The 26,569-nt window shown below is 38.8% G+C and overlaps 1 protein-coding gene across 2 annotated transcripts in view; it reads right to left on the reverse strand.

The window, feature by feature from the left end:
• LOC113667860 (uncharacterized) overlaps positions 1–26,569 on the reverse strand; it is a 54,731-nt gene that overhangs the window by 6,402 nt on the left and 21,760 nt on the right. For both annotated transcript variants that reach the window (XM_089207780.1, XM_089207779.1), the window contains exons 5-33: positions 23,034–25,991; positions 19,826–22,495; positions 19,391–19,543; positions 18,750–19,082; positions 17,195–18,052; positions 16,515–16,609; positions 16,096–16,233; positions 15,367–15,481; positions 15,000–15,178; positions 14,321–14,521; positions 12,827–12,928; positions 12,281–12,569; positions 11,186–11,383; positions 10,217–10,448; positions 9,636–9,792; positions 9,058–9,243; positions 8,393–8,571; positions 7,544–7,673; positions 7,272–7,367; positions 6,549–6,711; positions 5,983–6,223; positions 4,823–4,853; positions 4,482–4,582; positions 3,709–3,803; positions 3,082–3,219; positions 2,650–2,845; positions 2,062–2,210; positions 936–1,130; positions 23–180 (exon numbers count right to left, since the gene is read on the reverse strand). In XM_089207780.1, the coding sequence (XP_089063906.1) occupies positions 23–180; positions 936–1,130; positions 2,062–2,210; positions 2,650–2,845; positions 3,082–3,219; positions 3,709–3,803; positions 4,482–4,582; positions 4,823–4,853; positions 5,983–6,223; positions 6,549–6,711; positions 7,272–7,367; positions 7,544–7,673; positions 8,393–8,571; positions 9,058–9,243; positions 9,636–9,792; positions 10,217–10,448; positions 11,186–11,383; positions 12,281–12,569; positions 12,827–12,928; positions 14,321–14,521; positions 15,000–15,178; positions 15,367–15,481; positions 16,096–16,233; positions 16,515–16,609; positions 17,195–18,052; positions 18,750–19,082; positions 19,391–19,543; positions 19,826–22,495; positions 23,034–25,991 (10,736 nt within the window). The remainder of the gene's footprint in view (positions 1–22; positions 181–935; positions 1,131–2,061; positions 2,211–2,649; positions 2,846–3,081; positions 3,220–3,708; positions 3,804–4,481; positions 4,583–4,822; positions 4,854–5,982; positions 6,224–6,548; positions 6,712–7,271; positions 7,368–7,543; positions 7,674–8,392; positions 8,572–9,057; positions 9,244–9,635; positions 9,793–10,216; positions 10,449–11,185; positions 11,384–12,280; positions 12,570–12,826; positions 12,929–14,320; positions 14,522–14,999; positions 15,179–15,366; positions 15,482–16,095; positions 16,234–16,514; positions 16,610–17,194; positions 18,053–18,749; positions 19,083–19,390; positions 19,544–19,825; positions 22,496–23,033; positions 25,992–26,569) is intronic.

Genomic DNA, 26,569 nt, shown 5'->3' on the forward strand with positions numbered 1-26,569 from the left:
ATATGTACAATTACTTCGTGACCTGTATTAGCGGCTGGGAAATTCCGTCCAGTGAATACTTAGGAATGTATGACGGATCTGTATACGTTATGTCCATTATGTCATCGTGATAAAAGTTTGATGAGTTCCATGACCAAGAGTCCCGTGTGCCCGAGCCATCGTGACAACCCGTGATCCTCCCTATAGAATAAAAAGAACGCACAGATCAGTATGTAGGCTGGCATGGTTCTAAACTTCACGCACTGCTTATCAATCACGTTTTCATGGGGTTATCGCTTTCTTTTGTCAACCCATGACTACCCTATTTATCGCATTGAAGAGACCTGAGAAAGGTCAGAAAGCGCAGATACCTTTAATTACTACTTTTACATGTCTCTGCCAAAATTCGTCGTCCCTATCTATCCCCTTTTGGCTCATCCTTATCACGTAAAAGTTTTTGAGTCCATCTTCATCTACAGACTCCCTCAGTTACTAGCGACACTTTGATTGCTTAAATACGTGGTTGCAATCTGCGACTGATTCTATTGCTCAAATCTCCCTTTCTCTGCCAAAAACTTTACTCAACTTTGATAGGAAAATTAGACTTTATGCTTTTGTTTCTTTTAGTTTTTGTTAGAAAGATCCAACGGCCAGTAAAATGACTCATTTCTCCTTCAGCTCTCGTAAGTTTCCAGCAGTTGTCCCACTTGACCGGGAACGTCTCTCGAACCCCAGAATGCATAGTAGAGATATGACGAATATCCTACTAACAAAGCCTTTTTTGTCTGTACTGCAGGTTAAAGATACTAATAATTTTCCCCACCATTCTGTAACCTACTGCACAGACTTACGGGACGAGGCTAGTAAGATGTATGTAATCCTTTAAATTTTCTTAGGGTTAGGCTAAAAATCCTGTGGCAACATCTAGATCAAACTATGTAATTAGCTTTCCTTACATGATTCGGCAAATTTAACAGCGTTATCGTAAAGCGTTCCGTCGGGCCCTGTAAAGTCGTTGGTTGCATTGTTGTCCATGAGGCCACACAGTCCTTCAGTGTGACCTTTGTAAGCAGCCGTTGGCGAATAAAGAATATTCAAATACTGTCTCTTCATCACCCGACTATGACGGACGTCGATGGTTACTGTTACACCTGTAAACAGTAGATAATTTAAGTTAGACCTCCGAGGGCATCTCTAGGGATCTTAAGCAGTCAGGACGGCAACGCCAGGGAAGACTTTGATTAAAAAATGAATTTGTGCCTTTAGTTAGAATTTCGAAAATGGTTGCATGTCTTTACTGTCTCATACGGCGCCACACCTCAACTTCAGCATAACGTATAAAAGAAGCGTTGGGTTTCATATTCAAATTAAAATAATTTGCCGTCGCGGTTTCGGTTCGCAGACAATGCAAACTGTGGTGATTTCACGTAGTTTTTTTGCATAGAACGGCTAAGAAATGTACAGAGTTTTAAAATCCACGCGCTGAACTATTGTTCTGCCTGTTCTTTTGTTCTTCCATGTCCTCGTTTCCGTTGCCGTCGTGGTTTGCTTAAGTTCCCTTCTAACTTCCGCCTGTAGAGTCACATATGTTTGGGCGATAACCGACCGTTTCACCGAGGCGCCGTTTCGCCAACGTCCAGTGCGTAAATTCTTAGTTCGTTTCGCTAACAGCTATTTCGTCATCGTCCAATATGTCGTTTTGTTTTCTTTTTGGTTTGTAAATCTCATGGGTTGAAGCCTTGTGAAGTGATTAAGTTACCGCACTAGCTCCAAGAATTTTCTTAGGTTTTAATTTGCGGTTTTCTTTCCTTCACAAGTAACAAAGAAAACAAACAAGGTTACAAACAACATGTAAACAAAAACAAAAACGCTCTAAAAGGTGGCCGAACACAGAGTAATTATATAATTGCGTGCATAACTTACATAATATATTTGGGCGCGTTCGCGGGAAAATGTAAGAAACATCTGTATGGAACTAAAAGAATGGTTTGATGAAAGAAAAAAGTAAGGCTCGCCAGCATTCTTACCTTATGATCTCACGAATGAGCAGAAATGGAAATAACGTATCACTTTAAGACTTGCCTGCATCATACTGAAGTGAAATCAAAACGACGCTGTTCTCCTCAGCCTCAAACGAAAAACGTCTTTGATGATCCAATAACACAGTACCATTGCTTATTTCAATTGGTTCTGAAAAATTACTGGTGGCATTCATTTCCACTCCATCGATTCTGTGGAGAAATCAAGGTCAGTCGCAACAAGCACTTGAATTACACTAATCGACCAAGGAGAAATGGATGTCCTTATTACAAACAGTGAGTTAACATCGTAAATTGTATTGGAATAAATAAGCACCTTGAAGAAACAGATCAAACCAGACATTACGTTGTTCTCAACCGACGCAATCGAAAACTTAAAGAAATGACCTAAGAATTCTGATAAATGACACGTATATTTCGCTTATTCAGCCTCCACAGTAAGACAAACTGCTTGCCTCGGCATTTGAAATTTCTCTGACATCTTAAAACAAGAATGTTGTAAAGAAGGAGCATACAGATTGTACCGTTGAGCATCTAGGTCAACAGCTTTTGGAAGATACCCAGTCATCCTGATTTTAGCCTCAGTTATAAGAAAACAGTTTTTAAGTGGATCAAAATGCATAAAACAAACCTGGTAATGGGCAGGTCTTGAACGTTTTCAGTTTTGATCGCCATAATCGTTACAACAGTTCTCCCAGCTTTAAGCGCAATTCCGCCAATTAACGAGGCTCGCTCGTAGTAATAAAAACGAAATTGGAAACCAAAATCGTTTTTAACACTTTTACAACCCCAGAACTCTCCAATGCCAAAAAAGTCGAAGTCTACACCTGAGAATGAAAGAAAATTGTGAAATTACAGTCATCACGCGGCAAAATATCTATGCTCATAGACCATATTTTCAAATCACTTAAAGTTGTTTCTTCCTTTGGTTGATAAAAAAAGGAGCAAATAAAAGTACTCGTGCAGATGGTGCCTGTTTCATTTCTCTTAACTAATGTTTTCCTTTAAACTCCCGCTTTAGTTAAAAGTGATTGTTACGTATTTTTCTAAGATGTCTACATACCATCTAATGTTTTCAGGTGTGGATCACCTCCGCCATTTGCAACTATTCTTTGACAATATTCCCCCCGCCATCCCCCGAAACAGCTACATCGTGCTGCACAACCTCCGGTCAAAATAGGTTCTCCGTTACCTGAACAGTCTGTCAAGCAAATGATCACAGAGTCTAAAACTCGCGTAAAATTGAAAAAGTATGGTGTATAGTGAGGAAATGCAACACTATCAAAGAGTTGTTTGGCAAAATTCGTAGATTTATAAATTAAATGAAACAAAATCATAAATCAAGTAAAACTTCAATTTGGGTTAGAAAGTTTTATTGTTCAGTTGTGATATTAAAAGAAAAGTGTGGCTGATTAAAATAGTTATACTTCGTTTACTGATGGCTGTGACTTGATTCAGCAAGGCAGTCAACGTCGGTTTCACTTAAACTTTAGCGCAGTAATTTTATAATATTAGAAAGGAAGCATAAAGCATGTTGTCTTTCCAAATTGAAGAAACGTGCTACTTTACATAGACAATGGAAAAAGTACAGTTACTATACTTATTACGATATGTTACGTGTACTCCTGCAACCTCACGGGAAATAATGACAGGCGACCTATTGCGTTTGATTATTTCAAACTCTACACACCCCGAAACGGCGACATATCAGGCTGGTTGCATTCTGGTCCCATCCGCCTTCCAACGCAGACTGGCCCATTTCCACATGGAGGTCCTGGTGTTTTGCTATTTCCAAAGAAAATCATCCTTCTATTTAACAAATTGACGACAATTTTCCATCGTCTATTTAACAAATAGATTCCAAGTTGCCGTGCGTCTGTTCAGTAATAGATCACAGATGACGTCAAAATGTGGTAAGAACAAAAAAGTGGCACACGAGGCGCAGCCGAGTGTGTCACTGATGTTCTTACCACATTTTGACGTCCTCTGTGATCTATTACTGAACAGACGCACGGTCACTTGGAATCTATTTGTTTTATATAATAAAGAATTTAAAAAAGTTTTAATGATGATGTCATCTATACGTCTGTCCTCCAATAGATCATAAGTGAGAACCAATCAGAATGCGTGCATAACTGAGCTTCTTATATAAAACCTTATTGATCATAGAAATGACGTCAGCAACGTCCTAAACTAAAATGAAACCACGAGGCGCATCCGAGTGGTTTTACTTCAAAGTTTTCACTGCGAAAAAGAAATAGAACAAACGAATCACCAATGACGACAAAGCAATCATGCTAGTTGTTGGAAAAACCTACGCTATTCAGTAAATAAAAAAAAAAGCTGGTGGTTTGATTATAACTGTAACAACAACAACAACAACAGCAACAATATTGAATCACTTTCTTATTCAAATACTGACAGTTGTCCTGGCCCGTAAATAGCTAATGTAGACACACGAACCTGTTTCGTTCCTTTTTCTTTTGTTTCTTTTTAGGGGGAGGAGGTTCTGGTGCGTTACAAACTCCCTGCTTCGGTGGGCTTGAAGTTGGTCCTACACAGTACTGTTAAGACAAAAGAAATTCAGCAAAAATCAACAGTTTTCTTCGTGATTTTTTCAATTTTGACCACAACTACATATGATTGGGAAGGAAACCACCGACAACAAGAAAATAGAAAGAAATCAAGTGAGCAGTTTAAGTTGTAATGAATAAAAAAAAATTAGTAATTAATATTAAAGAAAGAAAAGTAGAATAGAATGTTTAAAAATGAAAGAGCTGTTATCTTTGGTTTTGCTTTCCTACCTGATCGGCTGGGATCGGGCAGATACATTCCCTAAAATTGAATGGAGCGAGAAACAAATATTTTTTCTCATTGTTTTGTCAATTACCGATGCAATACTAAACTCTCCTCTAGTCAAAGAATCAACCTGTTAAATGACTATTAAATAAAGTTGTTCTTCGCTGAACACTTTGTTAGATAGAAGGCTAACGGTTAACCCCATTGAGACCCTCTACAAACTGCCATGCGACTTTCCGTAACTGCTTTGGTACTTTGGCCCACTTTGGTTAGCTCTAATAAGTGCAGCGATATTAAATCGCTTTTCCAATGACTGCTAATTAGACTGATACCTTAAACACGGAAAGACAGTGAGGTAGTCGGGCTTCATTTTAATTGTCTGAATGTTAGACCTTACAACTGAAATGCATTTTCCGATTGGAAGAGAAGGTGTCACGTGCCTTGAATTCGAAACTAACCAATTCTCCAACAAATCGATCAAAAACTTGAACTTTTGACCGGCACGTGACCAGGTCATGCACCTTGAGGTAAATTGAGGGTCTCGAGAAGCAAAACGTACCCTTTCCCTTGAGGCAAATCATTAAGTGCTGATTGGTTTCCACTAAGGATGGTACTAGTTTCCTAACTAGATGTAAAACTTAATAATGCGAATACATTGTAGCCTGCAGTGCAGGCGCCTTGTTAATGTAGCTGTTGCAGTTAGAGTGGACGGTGGTGGTAATCTCCCCTTCCTCAGCCCCACCCCTCTCCTTATTTTTGACCGTCATCCGCCCCCTTGGTACAAATTTATTTCTCTCCCCAGCCTTCCGCTTCCATTAAAATCAAAGATGGTGCCCATAATATTCGTTATGAAATTACTGAGCACTCGCTTTGCGACGCGGAGGTTTCTTGAGAAATCATCAGGAAAGAACAGGGATGGTGCCACTATAGCCCGGGTTCGATTCCTAGACGTCTGGTGTTACATTTGTGTCTATTTTGTTGGTTCTCGTCCTTACCCCGGGGGTCCCCCTCTTGTCCTCCGTTTTTCATTCCTCAGCAAAGGCAAACACTTTAAATGCTAATTCTAGCTGGGAACAGTGGACAAGAAGAGCCACCTGGGGGAATGTCCTAAATTCCTATTTTTCCCATTTGATCCAAAATAACTTTAAGAGTCGTAGTAACTTACCTGCATCCAGACGTAGACATTAGACTAAAGCCCGTATTAAATGACAGCGCCAATTTCTTTCCAATAAAGTTAACAGAAACGCCAAATATCAGGTCGGAAATACCGTAGTTGCTATTTAGCTCCGCTGGTGTTTGACCTTGGCATATGCTTGAGGGGTAATTCAGAGAAATTCCTGCTTTTAGAGGCGTACTCACGAATAGCGACAAAGAAATGTCCGGAATTAAATCTGCTACAGCTTTCACTGAAAGATAAAATGAAACGCAAGCTATTGAACTTCTTTCTGCAATAAGAAATCTTTGATTATTAATCTTTTTCATCAATAATTAAGTAAAAAATAGATAAAAGATAAAACAAAAAAGCGAAAAATTATATTTAAAGAAATAAAGATAATAGCTAAAAAAAATAAGTAGAATTCCAAATTGTCCTTTCCAAGTTTTCTCGATTTTCTGAGAGAATGAAGTGAACAATTATTATTAAGTTTTTTATAGGAGTGCATGGCCTTTATTGATGTTAATTCATAAACAAAGGCGTTGTTTAACGACGCTGACAAAGAGAAAAATTCTTACCGAGCTTTGCCAGCACATTAAGAAGTTTTGACTTAGAGGGCTTGGAGAGCCTTTTGGGTAATGCTGGCACTTTTACGGAGACTGTGGGTGTCACAGTGATGTCCACATTCGCTCCAATCTCCAACTCTGGTGTTGGGCTATTCCAGTCTAATGTTAGACTGATCTACGGGATTGATTTGTAACATTAACCAATCGGTCAATCAACCATCCAACCAATAAGTTGGTCAGTCAGTCAGTCAGTCAGTCACTCGTGCATACAAGCAAGCATGAAGGCAGACAGACAGAAAAGCAGCCAAACAGTAAATGGTACGTGTTCTATCGATTTGTAGGTAAACCAAGCCGCACTGCTTGACAATCTCAGTTAAACTTCCATTAAAGAAAAGGGAAATAGAAAAAATCCATCGCTGGATAATGATAATGATGAGAATAATGAATATAACAAGATATACAACAATAATAATAAAATGATAAAAGTAGTAATGATGACAACGATGACGATAACAATAGTTACAACTACAATTATTATGGTTTTTAATTACTATCATCACTACTATTATCATGTGATTGTCATATTGATTACAGAAATGATATCAAAGAAGGGAAAGCGATACAACGAAGACAAAAATAAGTAAAGTAAAAACCAGATTGAAAAAGAGCTCGAAAAAATCCCAAATCTTAAAACCGTTTGTCTAAACGAGCTACAGTATAAACTTCAGCTCTTACTGTATCATCAGTTCTGGAACAACTTCCTTCGCTCCAACTGCATTCTCCACCAAGTGATATGACCCCGTTGGTGGATAATGAACGGGTAATTGTTCCCTGATTTAAGGAAAAAAATAGATTTAAGTTCTTGATGTGAGTACCATGTTTTTAACTAACCAGGGTGTATGATACAAATAATTGCAAACTTTCCAGGGGAAGATGAGATCTCTACAAAGGGATTTCTTTGTATGCATTTGCTTACAGAGATATTTGTGTAAGCATAGTCAACTTACGGAAATTCCGGCAGACGCCTGCCCCGTCAATGCCAAGAAAATTCCAACAGGGATTTTTATCAGTCCAAACCGTAGGTACATGGAACGACCCAGCTGTTTTTCCTTTAACGCGAGAAGATCTCCAGAATATCTGATGATCGAATAGATAGAACGACTTACTCATTTCTTAAAGAAAGAGACCATCAGATATCTTTATAACGCCTTAATTTTGACAACTGATCTCATAAATAAAATTCCTTTCCAAATTCCCATATTCATCCTTGGTTCCCTTGCTACCAAACCTATTAGTCTGCTACGTTCATTTTTCTCTGTTTGGTTTTTGGTTGTTTTTTCTCTGATTTTTTTATTCTGTACATAAATGAACAAGCCACCTGAGATAACGTTTGAAGATCGTAGACTACTAAAAGTGCTTCACTGGATGTTGATATGCAAGTTTTGATCAGTTGAGCTATCTTTGAATATGTCGCGGCTGCATCATCTTTCAGTTGTTAAAGACAAAAAAATGGTATTTGCACACTTTGTGGTATTTCTCAATATAATAATTCTCTTTCAAATTAACAAATAGATTCCAAGTTGCCGATGTCCGATTCCAAGTTGATGTCCTCTTGGAATCTATTTGTTTTATATAATAAAGAACTAAAAAGAGTTTTAATGATGACGTCATCTATACGTCTGTTTTCCAATAGATCATAAGTGAGAACCAATCAGAATGCGTGCATAACTGAGCTTATTATATAATTCAAATTGGACATGTGAATATTACAACACTGCCCAACTCAGAAGTAATGCGCGCTCGTAGAATAATTCTTTTAAAATTGTCGATCACTGCCTAGTCAAAGTATTACTAACCTCAGCTCCCCATTTAGACTAAACTGCAAAGAAAATTTCAGATTTCCCTCCAAATCTAGACCAACAGATGCATCCTTCAATCCCAGTCCAAAAAATTTCTTCTCGATTGAGACAAACATGCTCACACGTAGATTCATAGACAAGGAAATTTTAAGTGTCGCCCCTCCAAAGGACAGAAGCTTAAAAACAAAGAGCAGACAGAAGGGAAATCAGATGAAACCCTGATAACGTCAAGCAGAAAATATTTAAAGAGTTTTTTCCAACTTAATGGGAAAAAATTGAATGATTAAGTTGGAAATGATGAAAAGTGCAACATTTTAATAGTACAACTGAGAGGAAAGGAAAGGTTAGATAGAAATTCCTTATGTATTTTTTTGCATAATCTGTTTTGCTTTCACCTCTTTTTTTTAATATTGTGAGCTGTTCTTTTTAAAAGATTCTATATTTTACCTCGAAGGGTCAATTTTGAAGGGTGTTCATTTTGCGATTTTCTAGATATCAAGAAATGTTATTTCTACCAGCATTCTTGGAGGGTGGTGTTTTTGGTTTTTTTTTTTTTTTGCCTTTCAATTTGATGAAACCCAGCGGTTTTTTTGGACATTAGTTTATTTTAATAAAATATTTTGATTTTTTAAAACCGACCGATGTGTGGAGGCTTGTTTTACCTTATGATCTATCTTTTCCGGTTGAAAATTTGCCAGGTTAACGTTTTTTGCTGAGCGCTTAGTTCGTCTGTGGTGGTTTTTTAGAAAATTTGTATCCACTTCCGTTATAACGGTTCCATTTTCATCCAGTTTTGCTGTGACTACTTCCAAAAGAAGAAGATTTCCGCTTGAATGCGTGTTTATAACCTAGAATTAGATGTGAAAGAAGGCTATTAGTAGAAAAAAAAACGAACGGTGGCATTTGATGAAAGTAATAACTTGCTTGCTTGAATAAAAGCACTAAAGAAGGCTAAAGGTACGCAGACGATTGAAGCCAATTCAAATTTTAATCAAACTGTTTCTTGTCCTGTTTGGATTTTCTAGGTTAACTAGTCACTGAAATACCGTAGCTATCATATCTAAGCATTACTAAGTAACTGATGTATCGAGTAAGGCTATATTGATAACGTTCCAAAGAAAGAACTCGTCTCGTGTCCCGATAGACCGTAACCAATCAGTTGTTCTGCTTCCTCTGGATTCTGATAACCAATGGTGCACTACAAACGGGCAGTCTGGGATTGTATCATACGAGACTCTACCTTTGCGATGAAGCCTGTACTTGATCTCCCGATTATCAAATCACCAGAGGAGGAAAGCCCGCCTCGTTTTTGCGATTCTATAAACACGAGTCCTGGATTATTATCTCCTCCGCTACAACGTACTGACCCAGAAAATCTTTGTTTACTTGCTCGCAGTCTGAAAGATAAAAAGAGTAACACGAGAAATAATAGCGAAAATGAAAATGTCACCTGGCATGAGTGTGAATGATACGGCTTGGTATTGACTTAATTTCAACATGAAACGGATACCATAGCTTCTCTGCTTATTGTAAAGCTCTCATTCCTGACAAAATTTCAATAACCGTTATACTTATGATAGCGAAATTTCGAGCTATTTGTCTGTTTTTACGCGCCAGAATTAATTTAATGTCAACATAAAGCTCTGCTTTCGTTTTGTAACAACGTCTTAAAAGAGTCATAGTTATTTCCTGTATGCGTGATCAACATCGAAAGCATGCATTCCTTACTCGTGTAAATGCTTGTAAAGCGTTTTCCTATAATTAAGCATGGTAGATATCAGTTTATTTCCTTCAAAACTGCCACAATCACAAACAGAATACCTCGCGCCATCCAAGTGAGTTTTCCCGTCGCATCTGTGAAGTTTGGTTTCCAAGTAATCCGTATCGTCTGTTTTATGAACTGCAATAATACTCTCGATGAAACCGTCACTAGCGTTGGACACAACTATGTCACCTGTCGTTGGAATGGTATTACTTTTCTCTATCACCAAGTAATAAGAGTAGATGAAGGTGCCTCCAATGTCATAGGTGTGTCCAAGGCACCTGTAAATTCCTGAAAAGTGAAATAATTATTTCAGGGATGCAGCTTACCTGCCACCGTTAGTTAAGGGGTTGGAAGACGAAAGCTGGAAGGTAAAAAAAAACACCTCGGACACATTTGCAAGACAAGTCACGCCATTCGCCTACCCGGAAGGTAGTTATCAGCCGTTTAGCTAACTGAGATAAAAGGAATTTGTAGGGAGCATGAATGTCAATTGAGAAAGCATTAAAGCGTTCCACTGTTCTACCGAAAAAAAAAATCTGTGTAGTTTTTCTGAGCTTCTCGTATACACACGGATGTAACAAGTCGTATATCTAACAAGAGAATGTTTGTTGAATCAGAGATGCCGTCGTCTATATCAGTTCATCTCGGTAGATGATGATGATGGACGACGGTTTTCAGTTTAATAACTAGAGCGCATTTGGAATAAAGCGTTGACTAATCAGAACTGCCCATGTGGGAAATCAGTTGAGGTCCACATTGAAATCGAGATAGACGACTTCGATATTTTGTATGGTAGTCCCGAGTAATGGCTCTTTTGAGAAATAAAGATAGCACTAAATAGGCAAAAAGAGGGATACAGACGACTTGTCATGTCCATGTATCAAGCATTCCCTTTCCTAGCTTCTCCTCTGCTGGCTTTGGTGCTGCTAAGGATTACGCTCTCATCCAAAATCATAGAATAGAATTTAAATAATCTTTTCACATTCCTTTCCTTTATTACTTTTTAGTTAACTTCATTCGCCTACCAGTTGAAAGGATAACTATCTGGCTCTGGTTGGAAGTGATGTTGCCTGATATAAGATCATCCAGGTCCTCTCTATCTGGCTCATCCTCTAAAGTTGACTCATCGTCTGACTGTTCTAAAGAAATCTCACTCTTGAAGTCCGCATACTTGATGACTTCTTCCAATCCAGCTGGAGCACTCAACATCAATTTGAAAGGCCCTGTTGTGAGATAAATATAAACTGGAATAATTTTGCTTCAGACTTTAGACAGTGAGTGATCAATAACAAAAATATTTATCTAAACTTATTCTAATATAAATATAAAATGTTCCTTAGACCAAGCCAGGCATAACCAACAGTTCATGTTTTGCGTGAAATTTTAAAGTTGTAAACCGATGTTTACTAATTCTAAATTTAATAATAAATCCCGCTAAGTTTTGTCGAAACGTCAATCACGATCTTTGTAGTTCATGGGTGCTTCACTTCAAGCATGGGCAAACAAACAGAAGCACACATGACAACATAGCGCGCGTGCTTGCCCTATAAAAGTCCTATTGAGCCGCTATGAACGAAATCTTTATTGACGTGAGCATTTCTTTTACCTGGCTTCAGAGTTTCTGCTGCAGCCATAACTGTTCGTCAAAACAACAGTATGGTGGTTGCCCAGGAGAAAACTGCAAGTTTCCTGCAGTCTGTCTTCTCCAATTGCACCGTGCACGGCTGCGTAAACATTATTTTAACAATCAAAACCCTCGATGACTTCGGGTCTTTGACTTTTAAAACATTTTTAGTGACACTTGACACTTTTTTGTGCGTTGAGAGAATTTTTCACTCTATCACAATAAAAGGCTTCTTCGCGCAGATCCTTATTGTCGCTCTGTTATAAAAGAGTTTGCTCATGCTTTTAGCTGTGCGTATATCGAGCTATGGATGCACTTGGCAAGTTTGAAGAAAACTCAAAAAGCAAGAGTTGCTCTCTGCTCCGTCTCGAGCTACTCTTACGCATTTTTCGTGCTCTCCAAACTTCCCACGTGCACCCATAACTCGATATACGCACGCTAAGCATGAAAAAATTCTTAATTGAATCTTACCCTTGATGAGCAGCTGAATACTTACCATCATTGACTTCTTTCACAATCTTGTGCAGAATGCCTCCTGCTTGTGGACTGGAAACTATGTCGCCTGCTTGGATGTCCAGAACATTTGGTGCAACTAAAATTAGCGACAATTCATCTTGTTTCGCCATAATCACTGGACATGCATAAATGATAGTATCATTGGGCTCCACGAATTTCAAATTATCAGCCAGTTCCACGTTGTTTCTTCTTTCCGGATCTGTATAATCTACTTTCACTTTCCCACCGGGACAGCGGGTCTCATTCCAAGCCCTACATTGGCCTCCTTCCTATTAACAAAATCAAAATGTACGGTCAGATATTGCTTTGTCTGCCAGACTGCTTTTTAAAACCAGCTTCCGTGTCATCAAACGACGAGGGATGATCCTCGGTCTCTCTGAAGGAGGATAACAATGAATGAAAATCTGGAAACCGTAAAGTGGAATTGCTACCAACACTCCGTCTTTTGAATTGCTGGTGAAAGTTTTATATGGAACAATCCCCCCCCAACCTTTTTATGATTTAAATATCTATGCATATATCTTACTGTGAATTTGTAGCATTTTTCTAGGTCTCGGCACTTCTGACATGACTCAATACTTGTTCCACTGTCTTCGTAGTTGCACTGCTTTCCTTTACATTTTACTGTCTGTTAAAAAGAACAATCTGGCATGTAACTAACAAACTATGGAAAAAAAAAATTCAGGCAGATCACTGTTGGTGTAATAGAACATTAGACGAGAGTACTTTTTATTGGTTCATATTGAGATTAGGTCAATGTATGTGATGAAGGGACGTCCCTCTCAAATTTATTATCCAAGGTTTGTTTCCCAGCAACAACACTGAATTGCCAAAATGCATGAAACACTATCACACTCAGAAACAATTGCTCATATATTCTAACGACATACTAAAACATAGGCATACGTAGCATGCAAGAGTTATTTTTTGGCTTGGTGGGTTAAGATGGGATACTTTGAGTACCTGATGTTTACATTTTGTATCAGAAAAAGAGCATAACTTTTAATTTGAGAGAAAGGGAAAAAAGGCCTAATTTACCTAAACTCGCAGAGGTATTTTGTGGTCTATTGTCTCCTTCGTCTAAATACTTCTAAGCAAAAATAAAATGCATCGGTGCCACGCTTACTGTTGTCTCCTTCGCAGCTGTTGTTTGGTCTTGTCACACAACGCCATCTATTTCTCATTGGAGAGAGGGCGCGTTGCGTGACGAGGCCAAGTAACGGTTACGAAAGGGACTACGCTTACTGCCGTTCCCCTAACAGAGAGAAAATCAAAATTATTCGCTTCAAAAATACAATTCCGAGTACTCTTGCTACGAAAAGCGAACTGGAACTCTGTTGTATCTCCAAAATATCCTAACCAAAGATCTATTGCCATCTCGAATAAGTGAAGATTCATCGAACAAGTGAAAAAGATAACTGATATTGCAAATAGGACTCCTTGATTGGCTAATGTTCATGTAGTGCAATGATTGGGTATGTTCTGATTGGACCTTGGACGTTGTTTTCATGGTACGTGCTGGAATGTAAGTTGTTTGGCGTGTGCGTTGTGGGTAAAGGAGCGGAAAAGACACGTTTTTTACTTAGAAATGACACAAAATGTTAAATGCGAGCCTTTCATATCCCGGTAAATATTGACATTAGTCAAGAGGTTCTTGCGAAGGCCACAAACCATTACTCTTTTCAAATGAGCCCAAAATTTCTGCTTAATATCATTCTTTGCGCATAGCCCCCGATTCCATGACTCCATTTGCAAGAAAACAATACTCAAACGTTGTGATTGGTGCAAGATATCCAAATGCTGTGACATGATTGGTGCAAGATATATGTCCTAATGAGGCAATCTGATATATAGCCTTATGCAGCAATCTGATTGGTGTGAGACACATACCCTAATGCGGCGATCTGATTGGTGCGAGCAAAATACCACTCTACACGCATAACATAGTTATTACAAAAAAAAAATTTAAAAAGTCATATACTGTAGGTATTTTCCTCCTTTCCCCCTCTTTTCCACTTACCATTATATCCCGTGAACATTCCCCGTCTTCCACCGTATAACAGTGGTAATAGAACCAATCGGGACATTCTATCTTCGGAGGTCCTTCAGCAACTCCTCCAAGGCAGGACCGCGAACTGTCACACCATCCACATGATGGGTCTGTCACGCAATCAGCACAGCTTTCGTACTTTCCACAGAAGGAGTAAGTGCATCCAAGACCCTGCAAAAGAATCAATGTTTACGTGATTAACAATCTTAGACAAGATTAACCCCTTTACTCCCAAGATCTCGTTAGTAATTCTCCTTACTGACTGCAGTAAAATTCCTATGATTTTAGTTCTGAGAATTTGTTACTGGATCAACTGATAATCCCCTAATTGATTTCCCTTTATTCTCATTACTTGAAATTGTATGGATTTTGTAGGGAGAAATTCTCTCTTAGTCACTTATGGGTGTTAAAGGGTTATGCACATAAAATAATTTTTCCCAAGACTAAAACAAGAAAGTCCTCCGCACAATGCGCATATATCATCTTAAGTAGATACAAATTTAGTAAAAATAAATAAGTTGATGCGATATTTAAAAAAATAAATTCCATTTCAGTGAGACTTCCGCAGTTCTTTTTATGGTAATCGTTAACATCGACTTCAATAGGATTCAAGCCCTTTTTCAATCGTTTACTAATAAAAAATGCTCACCAAATAACCTGGGTAACATCTGCAGACATTAGGACCCAAGCATTCACCGTTACCAGAACAGTTATGTAAGTCATGGCAATGAAACTTGGAACAGTCTTCTCCGGTCCATCCGGGGTAACAGAAACAGGTGGCACCTATGCAGTCGCCATTATGAAAACAACTGTTTGGACAGTGAACCACTGTAAGAGAAGTTCAGAAACCCAATTCTAAGTCAGTTGCATGAGAAAAATAATATATCTTGAAGAACTGCTTTGTTTATGTCTGTCTTCTATTAACAGTTATCACAGGATATCCGTCAAAGCAGAAATGGTTTGATACGCCTACTGATGTGGAAAAAAAATTAGAGGATGGATCCAACGTCACCTACCTGGTCTCCTCACGCAAACGAACGGATTAAGCTGGCTACAATGGGACTCTGTAACATTCCCATAGCTATCAACAACAGAGCACATTGCGTTGTCCTGACCAGAACTGCCTCCAAGCTGCAACCAAAAAGTTGAAATTTACTGAATCATATCTAAGGAGGAATTTTCCTTCCTATGTTGTGCAAAATGCGATTGAATTTCAAACGCAGGAAATAAAACTTGAAATGAAGCCTGAGATTGGTTAAAATAATTACAATAATAATCGATTTTTAATATCAATGATAATGAAAAACTTATAATGATGGTAGACTAGGCTAAACTGTTTTCGATCATATTATGGTTTTCGTGGAGTTTTTATCCGCCACCAACAGTTTGTGAAGGGTAATACACAAAGGAGGCTCCACACTTATCTACGCTCGATTCTTGCCGCTGAATAAATTCCAGGGCTCATTCCCTGAACAACGGTTTGTTACCGGCCCCGATTTATCTTTGGAGATTATCTGTTCCTGGACACTCACAGATTTCCATGAGAACTTCTTTTTCAAAAGCTGTCCGCTCTTAAATCACATAATGATAATGGCCGCGGACGGATGTCTGAGCATCTCTCTTCACCAAGGAGTGGGGGAGCAACTACTCATTCATTCATCGATTTATTATTTTATGGAGCTTGTTTTTATTAATGAAAGATCACTTCAATGTTGTTGTTGCGATTTTACTTGTTTCTCCCTCACCTCTCTCACGAAACGCCTGCTCGTAATCCACAAAGAAGGCAAAACATCAGGACGAACCAAGGATTCCTTTTGCCTCAAACTTTGGACGAGTCGTTTATCTTTGGCCGATAACATAGTTATGAGATTTCCTCCATAGTTCTTCAGAAGTGATGATTAGAGAAAGAAGCGAAGGTTATTATTGGAAACATAAAATAATAGAAGGGAACCCTTTTTCCTTCCTTAGAGAATTTGAAAGTAGCATAATCTTATCATTGATTGTCCTTACGTGAGCCAGCCAAACAGCAGTGCAACAACCCCTTAATAAAAAGCTTAGCTAGCGAAAAACATACAACCTTGACTAAGCTAGAAGAGTAACTCGATGACACTGAGGAAGAGTAGAATGCTGATCAATTCTTACCTCGTATCTAACATGTGCTTACCCAACAATACTTCTCGGCTTCATGGAAAGTGAAAGAGCCTCCCTTATACAGGAAACACATCTCATCGTCTTTAATCCACTCAGGTGGGCATGACTCTGAAAAGCATCAAATTTTTTACTATCAACCTGATTAAAAATGTGGAATTGAACTAAGTTCACGAAGGGATAATAACAAAACCTTGATTCTATGTTTTCATTGTTTGTCATCTTTGGTTGTTGTCTCTTCTTTTCTGAGACGCTTGTTTTCCCTGGGCGATGGGTTCGGCTGCTTACCAGCCATCTTGTGGGGAATGATCCTCCACCGAAATTACTTGTTTTTTTCACTGCTGTAGCTGGTGCACTTTGTTATTGTTTCGGAAGTTAATACCCAAGTGGTCCGCTGTTTCAAAGCTATACTTTTGCGATAATTCTTAATCGGGAGTATCAATACTTAAGGAACTCTTTTAGAATCATCTTGATTGATTTAAATGGATCTAGATTGATTTGAAACATTAATCTATGGCTGGTTTTGAATAAGCTCCCCACTGAAATAAGTCTCCTCCCCCCCTCTCTTCGGCTATCATTAAAATTTTCGGGAAATAAGCTCCACGGAGGGGAGTGAGGTTCGACTTTGGTTATATGGAAGATATAAACAAATACTTAAAATGACTGATACTAATCGACGCAATGGATGATATTTACCAGAAATAACTCTACGAGGCAGCAACGCAATAAATGGCTGAAACACCACTGTTAATGAGAGACGGTAGTCTTTCTTATTATCCAAAATGAGGAAGGCGATCAAATCTGGCTTGCTCTCTCCCCACCAATTGAATGTGGCGTTAGCAATAAATGAACTCCCTCGCATTGTTGTGCTTATCTGATAGCGGTTTCCGGGATTCTGTAAAACATTTCCATGGATTTCTGCTCCACCATTGCAAAGTATTGTTGCCCCATACTTGACACTGAGCCCAGATGCACTATTCTTGTACAACGTGTTATTCACAAATTGAAGACCTGTCACATCTTTTTTAGGGAAATCATACAAGAAAACATAGTGACCGATGTTCTTGTAGAAGAAATTTCCGCGAACAATCGCCAGTAACCTTGTTATGTTGCAAACACTGTTTGCTTTTCCATTCCAATCTTGAGCCAAGTTGAGAGAAAAATAGTTATCGGTAACGTTAACGTTCAAAAAGGGCTCGGAATTTCCTTCCAGAATTAATGTCCCTCCATTATTTGACTCTAATGTGTTTGCATGAATTTGGCTAATTAGTTTTGGCTCGGTATGTGGATCTTCATGGAGGACACTGGAAAAAATAGCTCCATTTTTGTTCTCGGCCAAGTAGTTATTGACTATTTTAAACACCTGATTTATAGCACTAAGATGAATGGCTCCAGATGGCTTTCCGTTGAAGACTGGACTCAGACCATTGTTTGTAATCTGACAACGCTCTATTTTGAGAATATGGCTTTCACTCCGGTTTGACACGTAACTTATTCCTTGTTCATCATTGCTATTGAAAACACTCTCAGACACTCGATGCATGACTTCAGGTGCTGAATAAAAAAAAGCAAAAAAGAAAACAACAAATTCGGCTTTAGAGAAATATGTTTTTCTTCTTGTCACGAGCGTGGGACAAAGAAAAAATTCTGAAAATTGACTCTCTCTTATTCTATTTACAAACATGACGCTATCGACATTGCTAATCCTAACAGTATGCAGGACGCGTGTCATATGAACCTCGCAGTAGATCCCGCTCACCGTAGAGTCTCTGTGGCTTAGTGGTAGAGCATTGGAACGCGGAGTTCGAAGGTCTGAGGTTCGATTCCTCATGGGGAATCAGAATTTTTTTCTTTGTCCCACGCTCGTGACAAGACGAAAAACATCTTTCTCTGTATCTTTACCGAGCTCAAAACTTATCATCTTTCTTACTCTATTTACAAATTATTAGAAGAAAATGAACAACAGTAGCGGGGATTTACTCACTGGAAGTTTGTGCGTCGCTTTCTAAAGAAGTTTGTGATTCGAGTCCCAATAAACGAACATCTGTCATTTAAATGCTTTTTTCACGTAGTGTTTGTCACGAGACGACTAGGAAGTGCAAAAACACTAGCCTCTATTTAGCGCGAAAACATGATTGGATATTTGTTGGCAGACACTATCTGTTTCAAGATAGTGTCACGTGCGCGTTTAGACCAATCGCGCGCGGGCAAAAAATTTCGATGGGTGATGAGATGATATGTAATAACTTACAAAGACTGCATTGAATTAAGTCCATGTCATCTATGGAAACATAGCCATGGGACTGGAAAAACCCAAAGAAGATGATAGAGTAGTTAAATGACGTCTGGGGAAGCGTAATAACTTCTTTTTTCCAGTAGTCCATGGTGTCGTTGGCAGACCACAATACTGTCCACTTATTTCCATTCGATTCTTCGATCGAGATGGTTAGGTTCGCCCTTCCCTTTTTCCAGAGTTTGTAATAGAACACTAGGTAACAGTAGTTGCTGTCGTTGGAAATTGATGGACTGGCGGAGACTCCATAACCCTTTCTCCAGTAAGAGGCTCCAAGCATCATGCAAGTTCCTGAAATAGTCGTACAAAACAAAGTAAAGCATCTCTCATTCTTTTGCGATTGTATAGATTGACCAGCAAAAGAGTGATAAGGGATCATAGATATTTTGACTCGTCGCCAATTTTGTGGTACTCGCATAAGGAAGCAACTTGTCTTAAGGGTGAAACTTATAAATAATAGAGCATTCTTGAATATATCAAGATGCAGTTGCTCTGATGTGATCTATATCAGAAAGGACTAGATAATGTGGATAATTCAAATAATTAAATCAATGTGTGAATAATCTTGTATCAAAACAACCACTCCACAATTTATTTACCCCTCTTCCATAAAAAGGTGTGGTCAGCAACTGATCTGAAGTACCACGGGATGCCGGCCAACCTCCATTTTTGAGTAAGGGCAACGCCTCTATAGAGTGGCCTGGGATAATTTCTCCATCCACATAGACCTCTTTCAAATGTGCAAGGAATATCTAGGAGACATTTAACCATAAGATAAACATGTTGCACAAGGTATAAAAATGCCATCTGAGGTTCTAGATAAGAATCAACACGAGATCGTTACACAAAACATAATCAGGTTTTTATGGTTGAATATTCAAATCGACGCTTAAAAGAAAAACGGAGAGCCATTAACAGAAGTACGACAACGTCAATAAATTAAAATTCACCAACAATCTTTGAACGGTGAAGCAATCGATTTGTTTACAATGCGTTCAAGTTTGTTCTACATTATAGTTCAAACGGTAACGTACCCTTTCTTTCAAATGGGTCCACTCGTAAAATCATCTCACTTTGGAACCAGCCTTCAAAGTCAACTCGAATATGATTCCACGGAATCACCCGTCTTGACAATGGACCTAAATCTTTAGGGGAAAACTTTAACACTTCACGTCTAGTGTTAGATATCGACACATATCGCACATTTTTCATCACTAGCATCTGAATATGATATCCATAATATCCTTGTGAATAAACAGAAACGAAGCAAGATACACTTGGATTTGAATAAGTCCCAATTTGTTTTCTAAAGTATAGGAATACTTCGCGATCCTTTATGTTGACTAGTTTTTCCGAACCACACACATGAACTTGTCCGTACGATAGACCATGCATCCAATCCCCGTTTGGTATTGTGAAACGCAATCCATAAGTATTCTTTACCGATTTAACGCTCTCAATAGTAACGTTTTGTTCAGTGTTGATTATTTCAGTTCCACTGCCCCCGCAATTCATGAAAGAACTGTTCGTTATGAGAACCTCCTTTTCTGGAAACCATACTTTGATACAACCTGCTGTGCAATTGAGAACAGTCAAAAAACTTAGATCAGGAACGTACTGAATCATTTCAATGGCAGCAACGCGCTGACCATGTATTTCACCGCAATGCTCAATCTTAAGGTGTTGTAAATATGATGTAGGATGATGCAACGGGCTGTTAACTTCGCGGACAAATCTTATGTTTCCCCAGGGCTTTCCCTCACTGCAGTTCAAAAGAACATGATTGGAAGAGTTGCAAGTGAGATTATGAAAAGATAAAGAACATTCTTTGACATCTGCTTCACTACCATTACAATTTAAAACTGCACATGATGTCCAAACGCTGGTACAGTTTTCATGGGAAAAGCTCATAGACGATGATGTTTGATAGCCTAGGTGTTCACAGATCACTTTTGCGTTGTTCGCTCCAAATGATGCTGTCTTGTTCAAGCAAACTGAGGTCCAATTTCCTTGGTAAAGTATCTCTGCCCGACCTTGCCAGGGAAACTTACCGCCAACTAAACGTACCGGTAATGACTTTTCAGTTTGGTTCTCTTTCCATCCAGAAAATATTACTGGTTTATCCTTTGCTCCGCGAACAAAGAGCGAACCCAGAACTAACATACCGACACCCGGCTTAAACTGTAATTCAACGCCTTCGTCAACTGTAAGTGAACTATTTGGCAAAACAGTGATATCTGACACCACTATGAAAGGGCTCCGGTTTTTCCTCAGTTGAACGCTATATGAAATACGTCCTCCCAAGTACTTTACGGCAGGTACATCCAGTGTGCCGCTGGTGCTCGAATTTTGCACCACGTTCCCTGCACTGTTAAGGAATGGAAGAAAACCGGCTAAGGTGTGTTCGTAATTGTCTTCAGCGTCCAATATTCTCTGCTTGATTTTGACCTCATCTTCATGACCCCAAAAGTTTAGCGGCACTGCCAGCATACTTTTGTGTGAAGATGCATGTGTATTCACACAAAGTTCTTTTGAGAAGAGGTCGCTGTTGAAGATATTGTAGCTTATGGAAATAGCTTTATGATCCGTAAGTCCTGATATGCTTACTTCACAGGGTGGCGATCGAGATGACAGCTCCGAGTTGTTAGAAAGTGAGTTTCTAGAGAAATTTACCTTGTTTTGTACGGGCAACAATCGTCTTTGAATGGCATATTCAAAATAAAGACGAACTATAAATAGTCCCTGATTAAACTGAAAAACATTGCCAAAAATCTCGATGTCTGTCTCCATTCTTCTCACCTCAATAACTCCAGAGTTGAAGCACCGATTATATTTAAAGACGTTCCTTCTTATAGTAGCATTCGAGGTAAACATTTCCCCTATGAAAACGGACCGTCCATAGTTTTCTCTAAAGACGTTTCCTTCAATCCACATTTTCTTTGAGTATCCTGTAATATATATCACGCCCTTTTCCTCACAAATATTAGATAAGAAGTGATTTTTTCTCACAGTGACTTCGCGTCTGTAGTAATAAAATGATCTTTGTGAGGTCACAATGACAGGAGCTTTGGTGTTATTAACGAAAACGTTACTTTCGAATTCCCATGGAGATCCGTCAATATTTACTACAGGACCAAGGTTGTTAAGGAACGAGCATTTCTTGAATACAGTTCGTGAAGTACAAGGATAGTAACACTCGCGATTTTGTGTGCACACAGACCTACCCAGGTTCCATGCAAAACGGGTTTCAGTCACAAAAAGTTTCATTTTTGTGTAGTAGCCACCCAGGTTAAGTCCACAACCGTCGTTGTGGGTGATACTGCTGTTTTTGATATGAAACGAATTCAGAATACCCGAATCCACATGTATTGCATTCTGCGTTGAGTTTGAAACCTTACTGTTTTCAATATTGACGTTGCCTGGAAACCCTGGTTTTGGAAAAACCCACCATTCTTGAATACCCCCGAGTTTAATTCCAATCTGATGTGTCATGAATTCACAATTAAATACGGTTAGACTGTTAAAACGCGAGAATGCGGTTTCTAGGCCGATTCCTGGTGAATATCGAACCGCTGAATTTTCGATGTGAATGTTTCCTGAGTCTTCGCCTCCAAAATAGATGCCACCAGGAGCGCTGTGGCTGAAAATACTCTCAGTGATGATTAGGTTTGCCGATTTCAATGTCGTTTGTTCACCATGCGTAACTTAAAGAAAGAAGGGACAAAATCAAACAACATTGATACTTAGAAATAACAAGAATAGTCGATCTGCCGAAAGAAATTTATGTTTACTATTTGGACGACTGGTTCTCTTGTTAAATTTCTATCACTTCTCGTCACAACTAAGGCAATATCAAGCTTTTAATTCGTGTGAGTCAAATCAAGTTTCATGCCAAATTTTCATTTTGTTGCTGTTTCTCTCTGGAGGACCATATGGCGGCGTGCTTTCGTGTCTTGTGCAATTTTTGCCTGCCTTAAAACCAAAAACAACTGAACTTAAACATACTTCTTTTTCTCTTCATCTATCGAACTTAGATTTACCGTGAATCCTCTATATAGATTGAGGTAAATGGCTTTTTCTTTAGCTCTCCGGGTGCAGAGAGATGTATCCTTGAAACTTTGATCAGTCATTACATTCAGGTATACTAGGCCGTCGGTTTGCGTTGTGTGTAAATCAAACAAACAAAAGAAAATATACTAAAATGCTACGTAGAAGTAAACAAGTGTTGAATGTAAAACCCACCTTTGATGAGAAACAGAAGAAGATGAATCGAGCTGACGTAATCGTTTTGATGGTAAGAATTTTCCAGAAGGATTGAGCTGTTGTGAGTCACCCAAATGGGACGGTTTGACCACCTAATGGACTCTATATCCCAGAGTTTGCTCGATGTCTTATTTCGTGTGCTATAGATGTGGAAAGGTGCACTTGAGTTTACGTCATGATGGATTAACTGCAAACCAATTGTGTAATTCTGTGAAACTGTAATGATCCTCTGGCAAGCTACACTGCTCCTTGCCGTCACAACTAGGTAATAAACTAGGCTGGAGTCATCAATAAAAGTCTCATTTTCAGAGCACATTTGAATACTTTTCTTTACAGTTTCGTCAGCTATTGTGAGAACGTGTTTATTGAGGGAATTCCAGTTGAAATGATATAAGAATCCGTATCCCTTTGTGTTTATGATATTAACTCTCAAGAGGTTCACAAATGAAGTTTCCAAACGAATTCCATCCAGTTCAGTCTTCGTTACTGTCGAATTCATTATATCATGTGAAGTTTTAAATGGATCTGTATACATCATTTGAAAACCAATGCCGGCAGAATTTCTTACAGACACCCCACTGATGTTGTGACGACTAAGATCGATTCTAAAAGCAATACCAGGGATTTTAAGGTCCTCTCTGTAGGCAAACCCGGCATATTGTATGTCAACATTGCTGAGGAAGCTTTTCTTGGACGTTACTGCGAGATGTATTCCAGCCCAGTAAGGAGTTTTGCAGCTGACATACAGAACATTTGCCGTGCATGATGATGACGAAATCCAGTTTTTCCTGTTGCAATCTGTGATGTTGTCACTTTGATCTGCATCACATCGAAAATTATGAAGAAACATGTTATCTTTTCCATTTGTGTTATTATGGTAAGATTTCATCCATTCGTATCCCAATTGCCTGCACGCTATTTTGTACTCATATTGATAGCTACGCATACAAACTGGTAGCCATGTGTTATTAAACCATATTTCAACTTTTCCTTCCCATGGACTAGGCCCTTCGACAAGTCTCAATTTCTCAGCTGAAGGAGTCTTTGGGATAAATTTAACCCTTTCTTTGCTGCTACCCCTTATAATAATCTGGCCATGAACGAGGAAAAGTCCTTTCAATGGAAACTCAATGGTTACTCCGTGTTCAATGGTGAGCACGCCTCTCGGCTGTACAATGACATCTCCGATAACTTGATAGGGGGAAAAATCGTTTTTTATACTGACTGTTTCATCTAATATTCCAGCAATCTTATTGCCACGAACGAAACAAGATGGTCTGAAGCCACTATGTACGTAAGCACTGGTAGAGTTGCGAGATAGCAGGAAGGGATAGTATTGAATCCTTGGAAGCTCCACTCGATCCTCGAAGTCAAAAATTCTTTCTTTTACCTTGCATTCATCTCTTGTGCCCCACCAGTTTTCTCTGGCTAGAATTACACGATCCTTATCTTTGAAAAAGATGGCAAAATCATGGAGAAACAAAGGATTGTCAAATGAATTATGCTCAACAGTTATATTTCCTTCTGTTACAGCTATAACAGCTTGAGTTTCAGTACGAATGCCACTGCTGGAAAACGATTTGATTTCTTGATTCTCCAAAAACCAGTTGTTGTTAATGATAACTTGCCGTTTTGTCGGTAGAGTATTGTAATCTATAAGACAAGTATACTCTCCTTTGTTCTTTCTAAAAATGTTCGCCAGAATTTGTACTCGCACCGGAAAGCTGTTAAAGACCTTGCAAACCGAATAGGAAAAATTCTTGTACGCAATCTTTATGGCAAACCCAATGTTTTCTTCAAATGTATTATTTGCCAACACTGCTTTTGCCTCGTACCATTCTGGACCATCTACGAGTAAACCGAATTTCTGATTTTCTCTCACTACATTGCCGTCAAATAAAAGTTCAACGCGTCTGTGAAGCGAAAATAATTTCCAGTAGCAAGACATTGGACTTAACCTGCAACCACCCAGAGTATTATTGGAAATTATGGAGTTTGACACAGTTATAGTATAGTTGTCTTGGTAATTAGAAAATGCTGTGTTAATATCAAACCAGAAACCGTATTCACTGTTCTCCGAAACGTGACAGTTTTTGAGCTGAACTGATTGCAATCGAGCATTGGCGCCATCAGTGAACAAAAGACCGTTTTTCTTGTTTGAATGAACAACGCAGTGTTTCACAGACACTTTCCCCTCTTGTCTTTTTAAGTTTAGGCCATCATATTGGTTACCAATCGAATACCAAGAGTCTATGATGGCACTTGTAACCCCTCGCTCGATAATCAAACCATAGTTGTAGTTCTTAGATGTAGAAACGTTCTTCAAATTTAGCCTTTCAGTGGTTAATTTTTCAAGATACATTCCGCTACGTGAATTTCGGTCAAGCAAAGAAGAAGTCACCTCAAAACTACTGGCAGTTACGCTCTGAAACCAAGCCCCATGCCATCCATTCTCAAGCGACCATATATTTGAAAGTTGTATCTGGCAATCTTCACTGAAGTCCCTCATATAAATTCCGTGACCCCCTTTGTTTCGACTGAAATGTGTGTTGGAAATATTGATGGTGGAGTTAAGTTGGTTTGTGATGAACAACCCCTGGTTTGAATTATCTTCTGTGCGGCTCTCGGTCATATGGAATGAAAATGTTCCTATATTAATTGCAATTCCTGATGCTTGGTTTTTTGATGAATTGACAGATTCAAATTCTGCAGGTCCTTTCATAGTATTCATTTCCACACCGTCGTTTTCGTTAGCTTCAAACACCGATGACACAACATGGAGTCTACCTCGTGAGTTTTTCACTTGTAGACCGACACCGTTTCCTTTAACCGCCGTATGAGAAATTTTAGAAGGGCCAATAGCATCGTTAAGTTCAATCCCAGACTGAGAATTGTTGGAAATTTTACAATTTGAGATCAAAATTGATGGCTCCTGAACTGTAAACAAATTAAAAAAAGTCACTTACTTCTAACGCCTTATTTGACTGCCCCCCCTTTTTTTTTTCCCCTTTTGAGGAGCTGGAAGAAGGGAAACGTTTGTCCCCTTTCCACCTTTTTGAATCATTCCAAAACTATTTTAGGCTAAAGAGATGAAGATATAATAAGGTGTGGGGTGTTAATCTTATTTGATAGCTAGCCCAGCAAATGAAATTCCGACATCACCTGTCACAAAATTTAATTGGTCACCTCAAATCTGCGACTTTGGAGTTCGGGAGTTATTGACAATTTACAGAAACAATGTTGTAAAATACGTGCTATGAACACGACCCAGCAAACAGCATTTATCACGGAGATTTCAAGTTGAAAGTCCAGCCAATTGATCCACCGAAACTTTACAGTAATATTACCTGAGTTAATAACGCAAACTGGCCACCGTAAAGAGTTTAAAAGCTGACGTTTCGAGCGTTAGTCCTTCGCAGGGCGAAGAGCTAGCGAAGGGTTAACGCTCGAAACAGCAGCCTTAAAACTCTGAACGGCGGCTACTTTACGTTATCAACTCAGTTGATAATACTTTA

This window comes from Pocillopora damicornis, chromosome 5, assembly GCF_964200805.1.
Source record: "Pocillopora damicornis chromosome 5, jaPocDami1.2, whole genome shotgun sequence".
NCBI lineage: Eukaryota > Metazoa > Cnidaria > Anthozoa > Scleractinia > Pocilloporidae > Pocillopora > Pocillopora damicornis.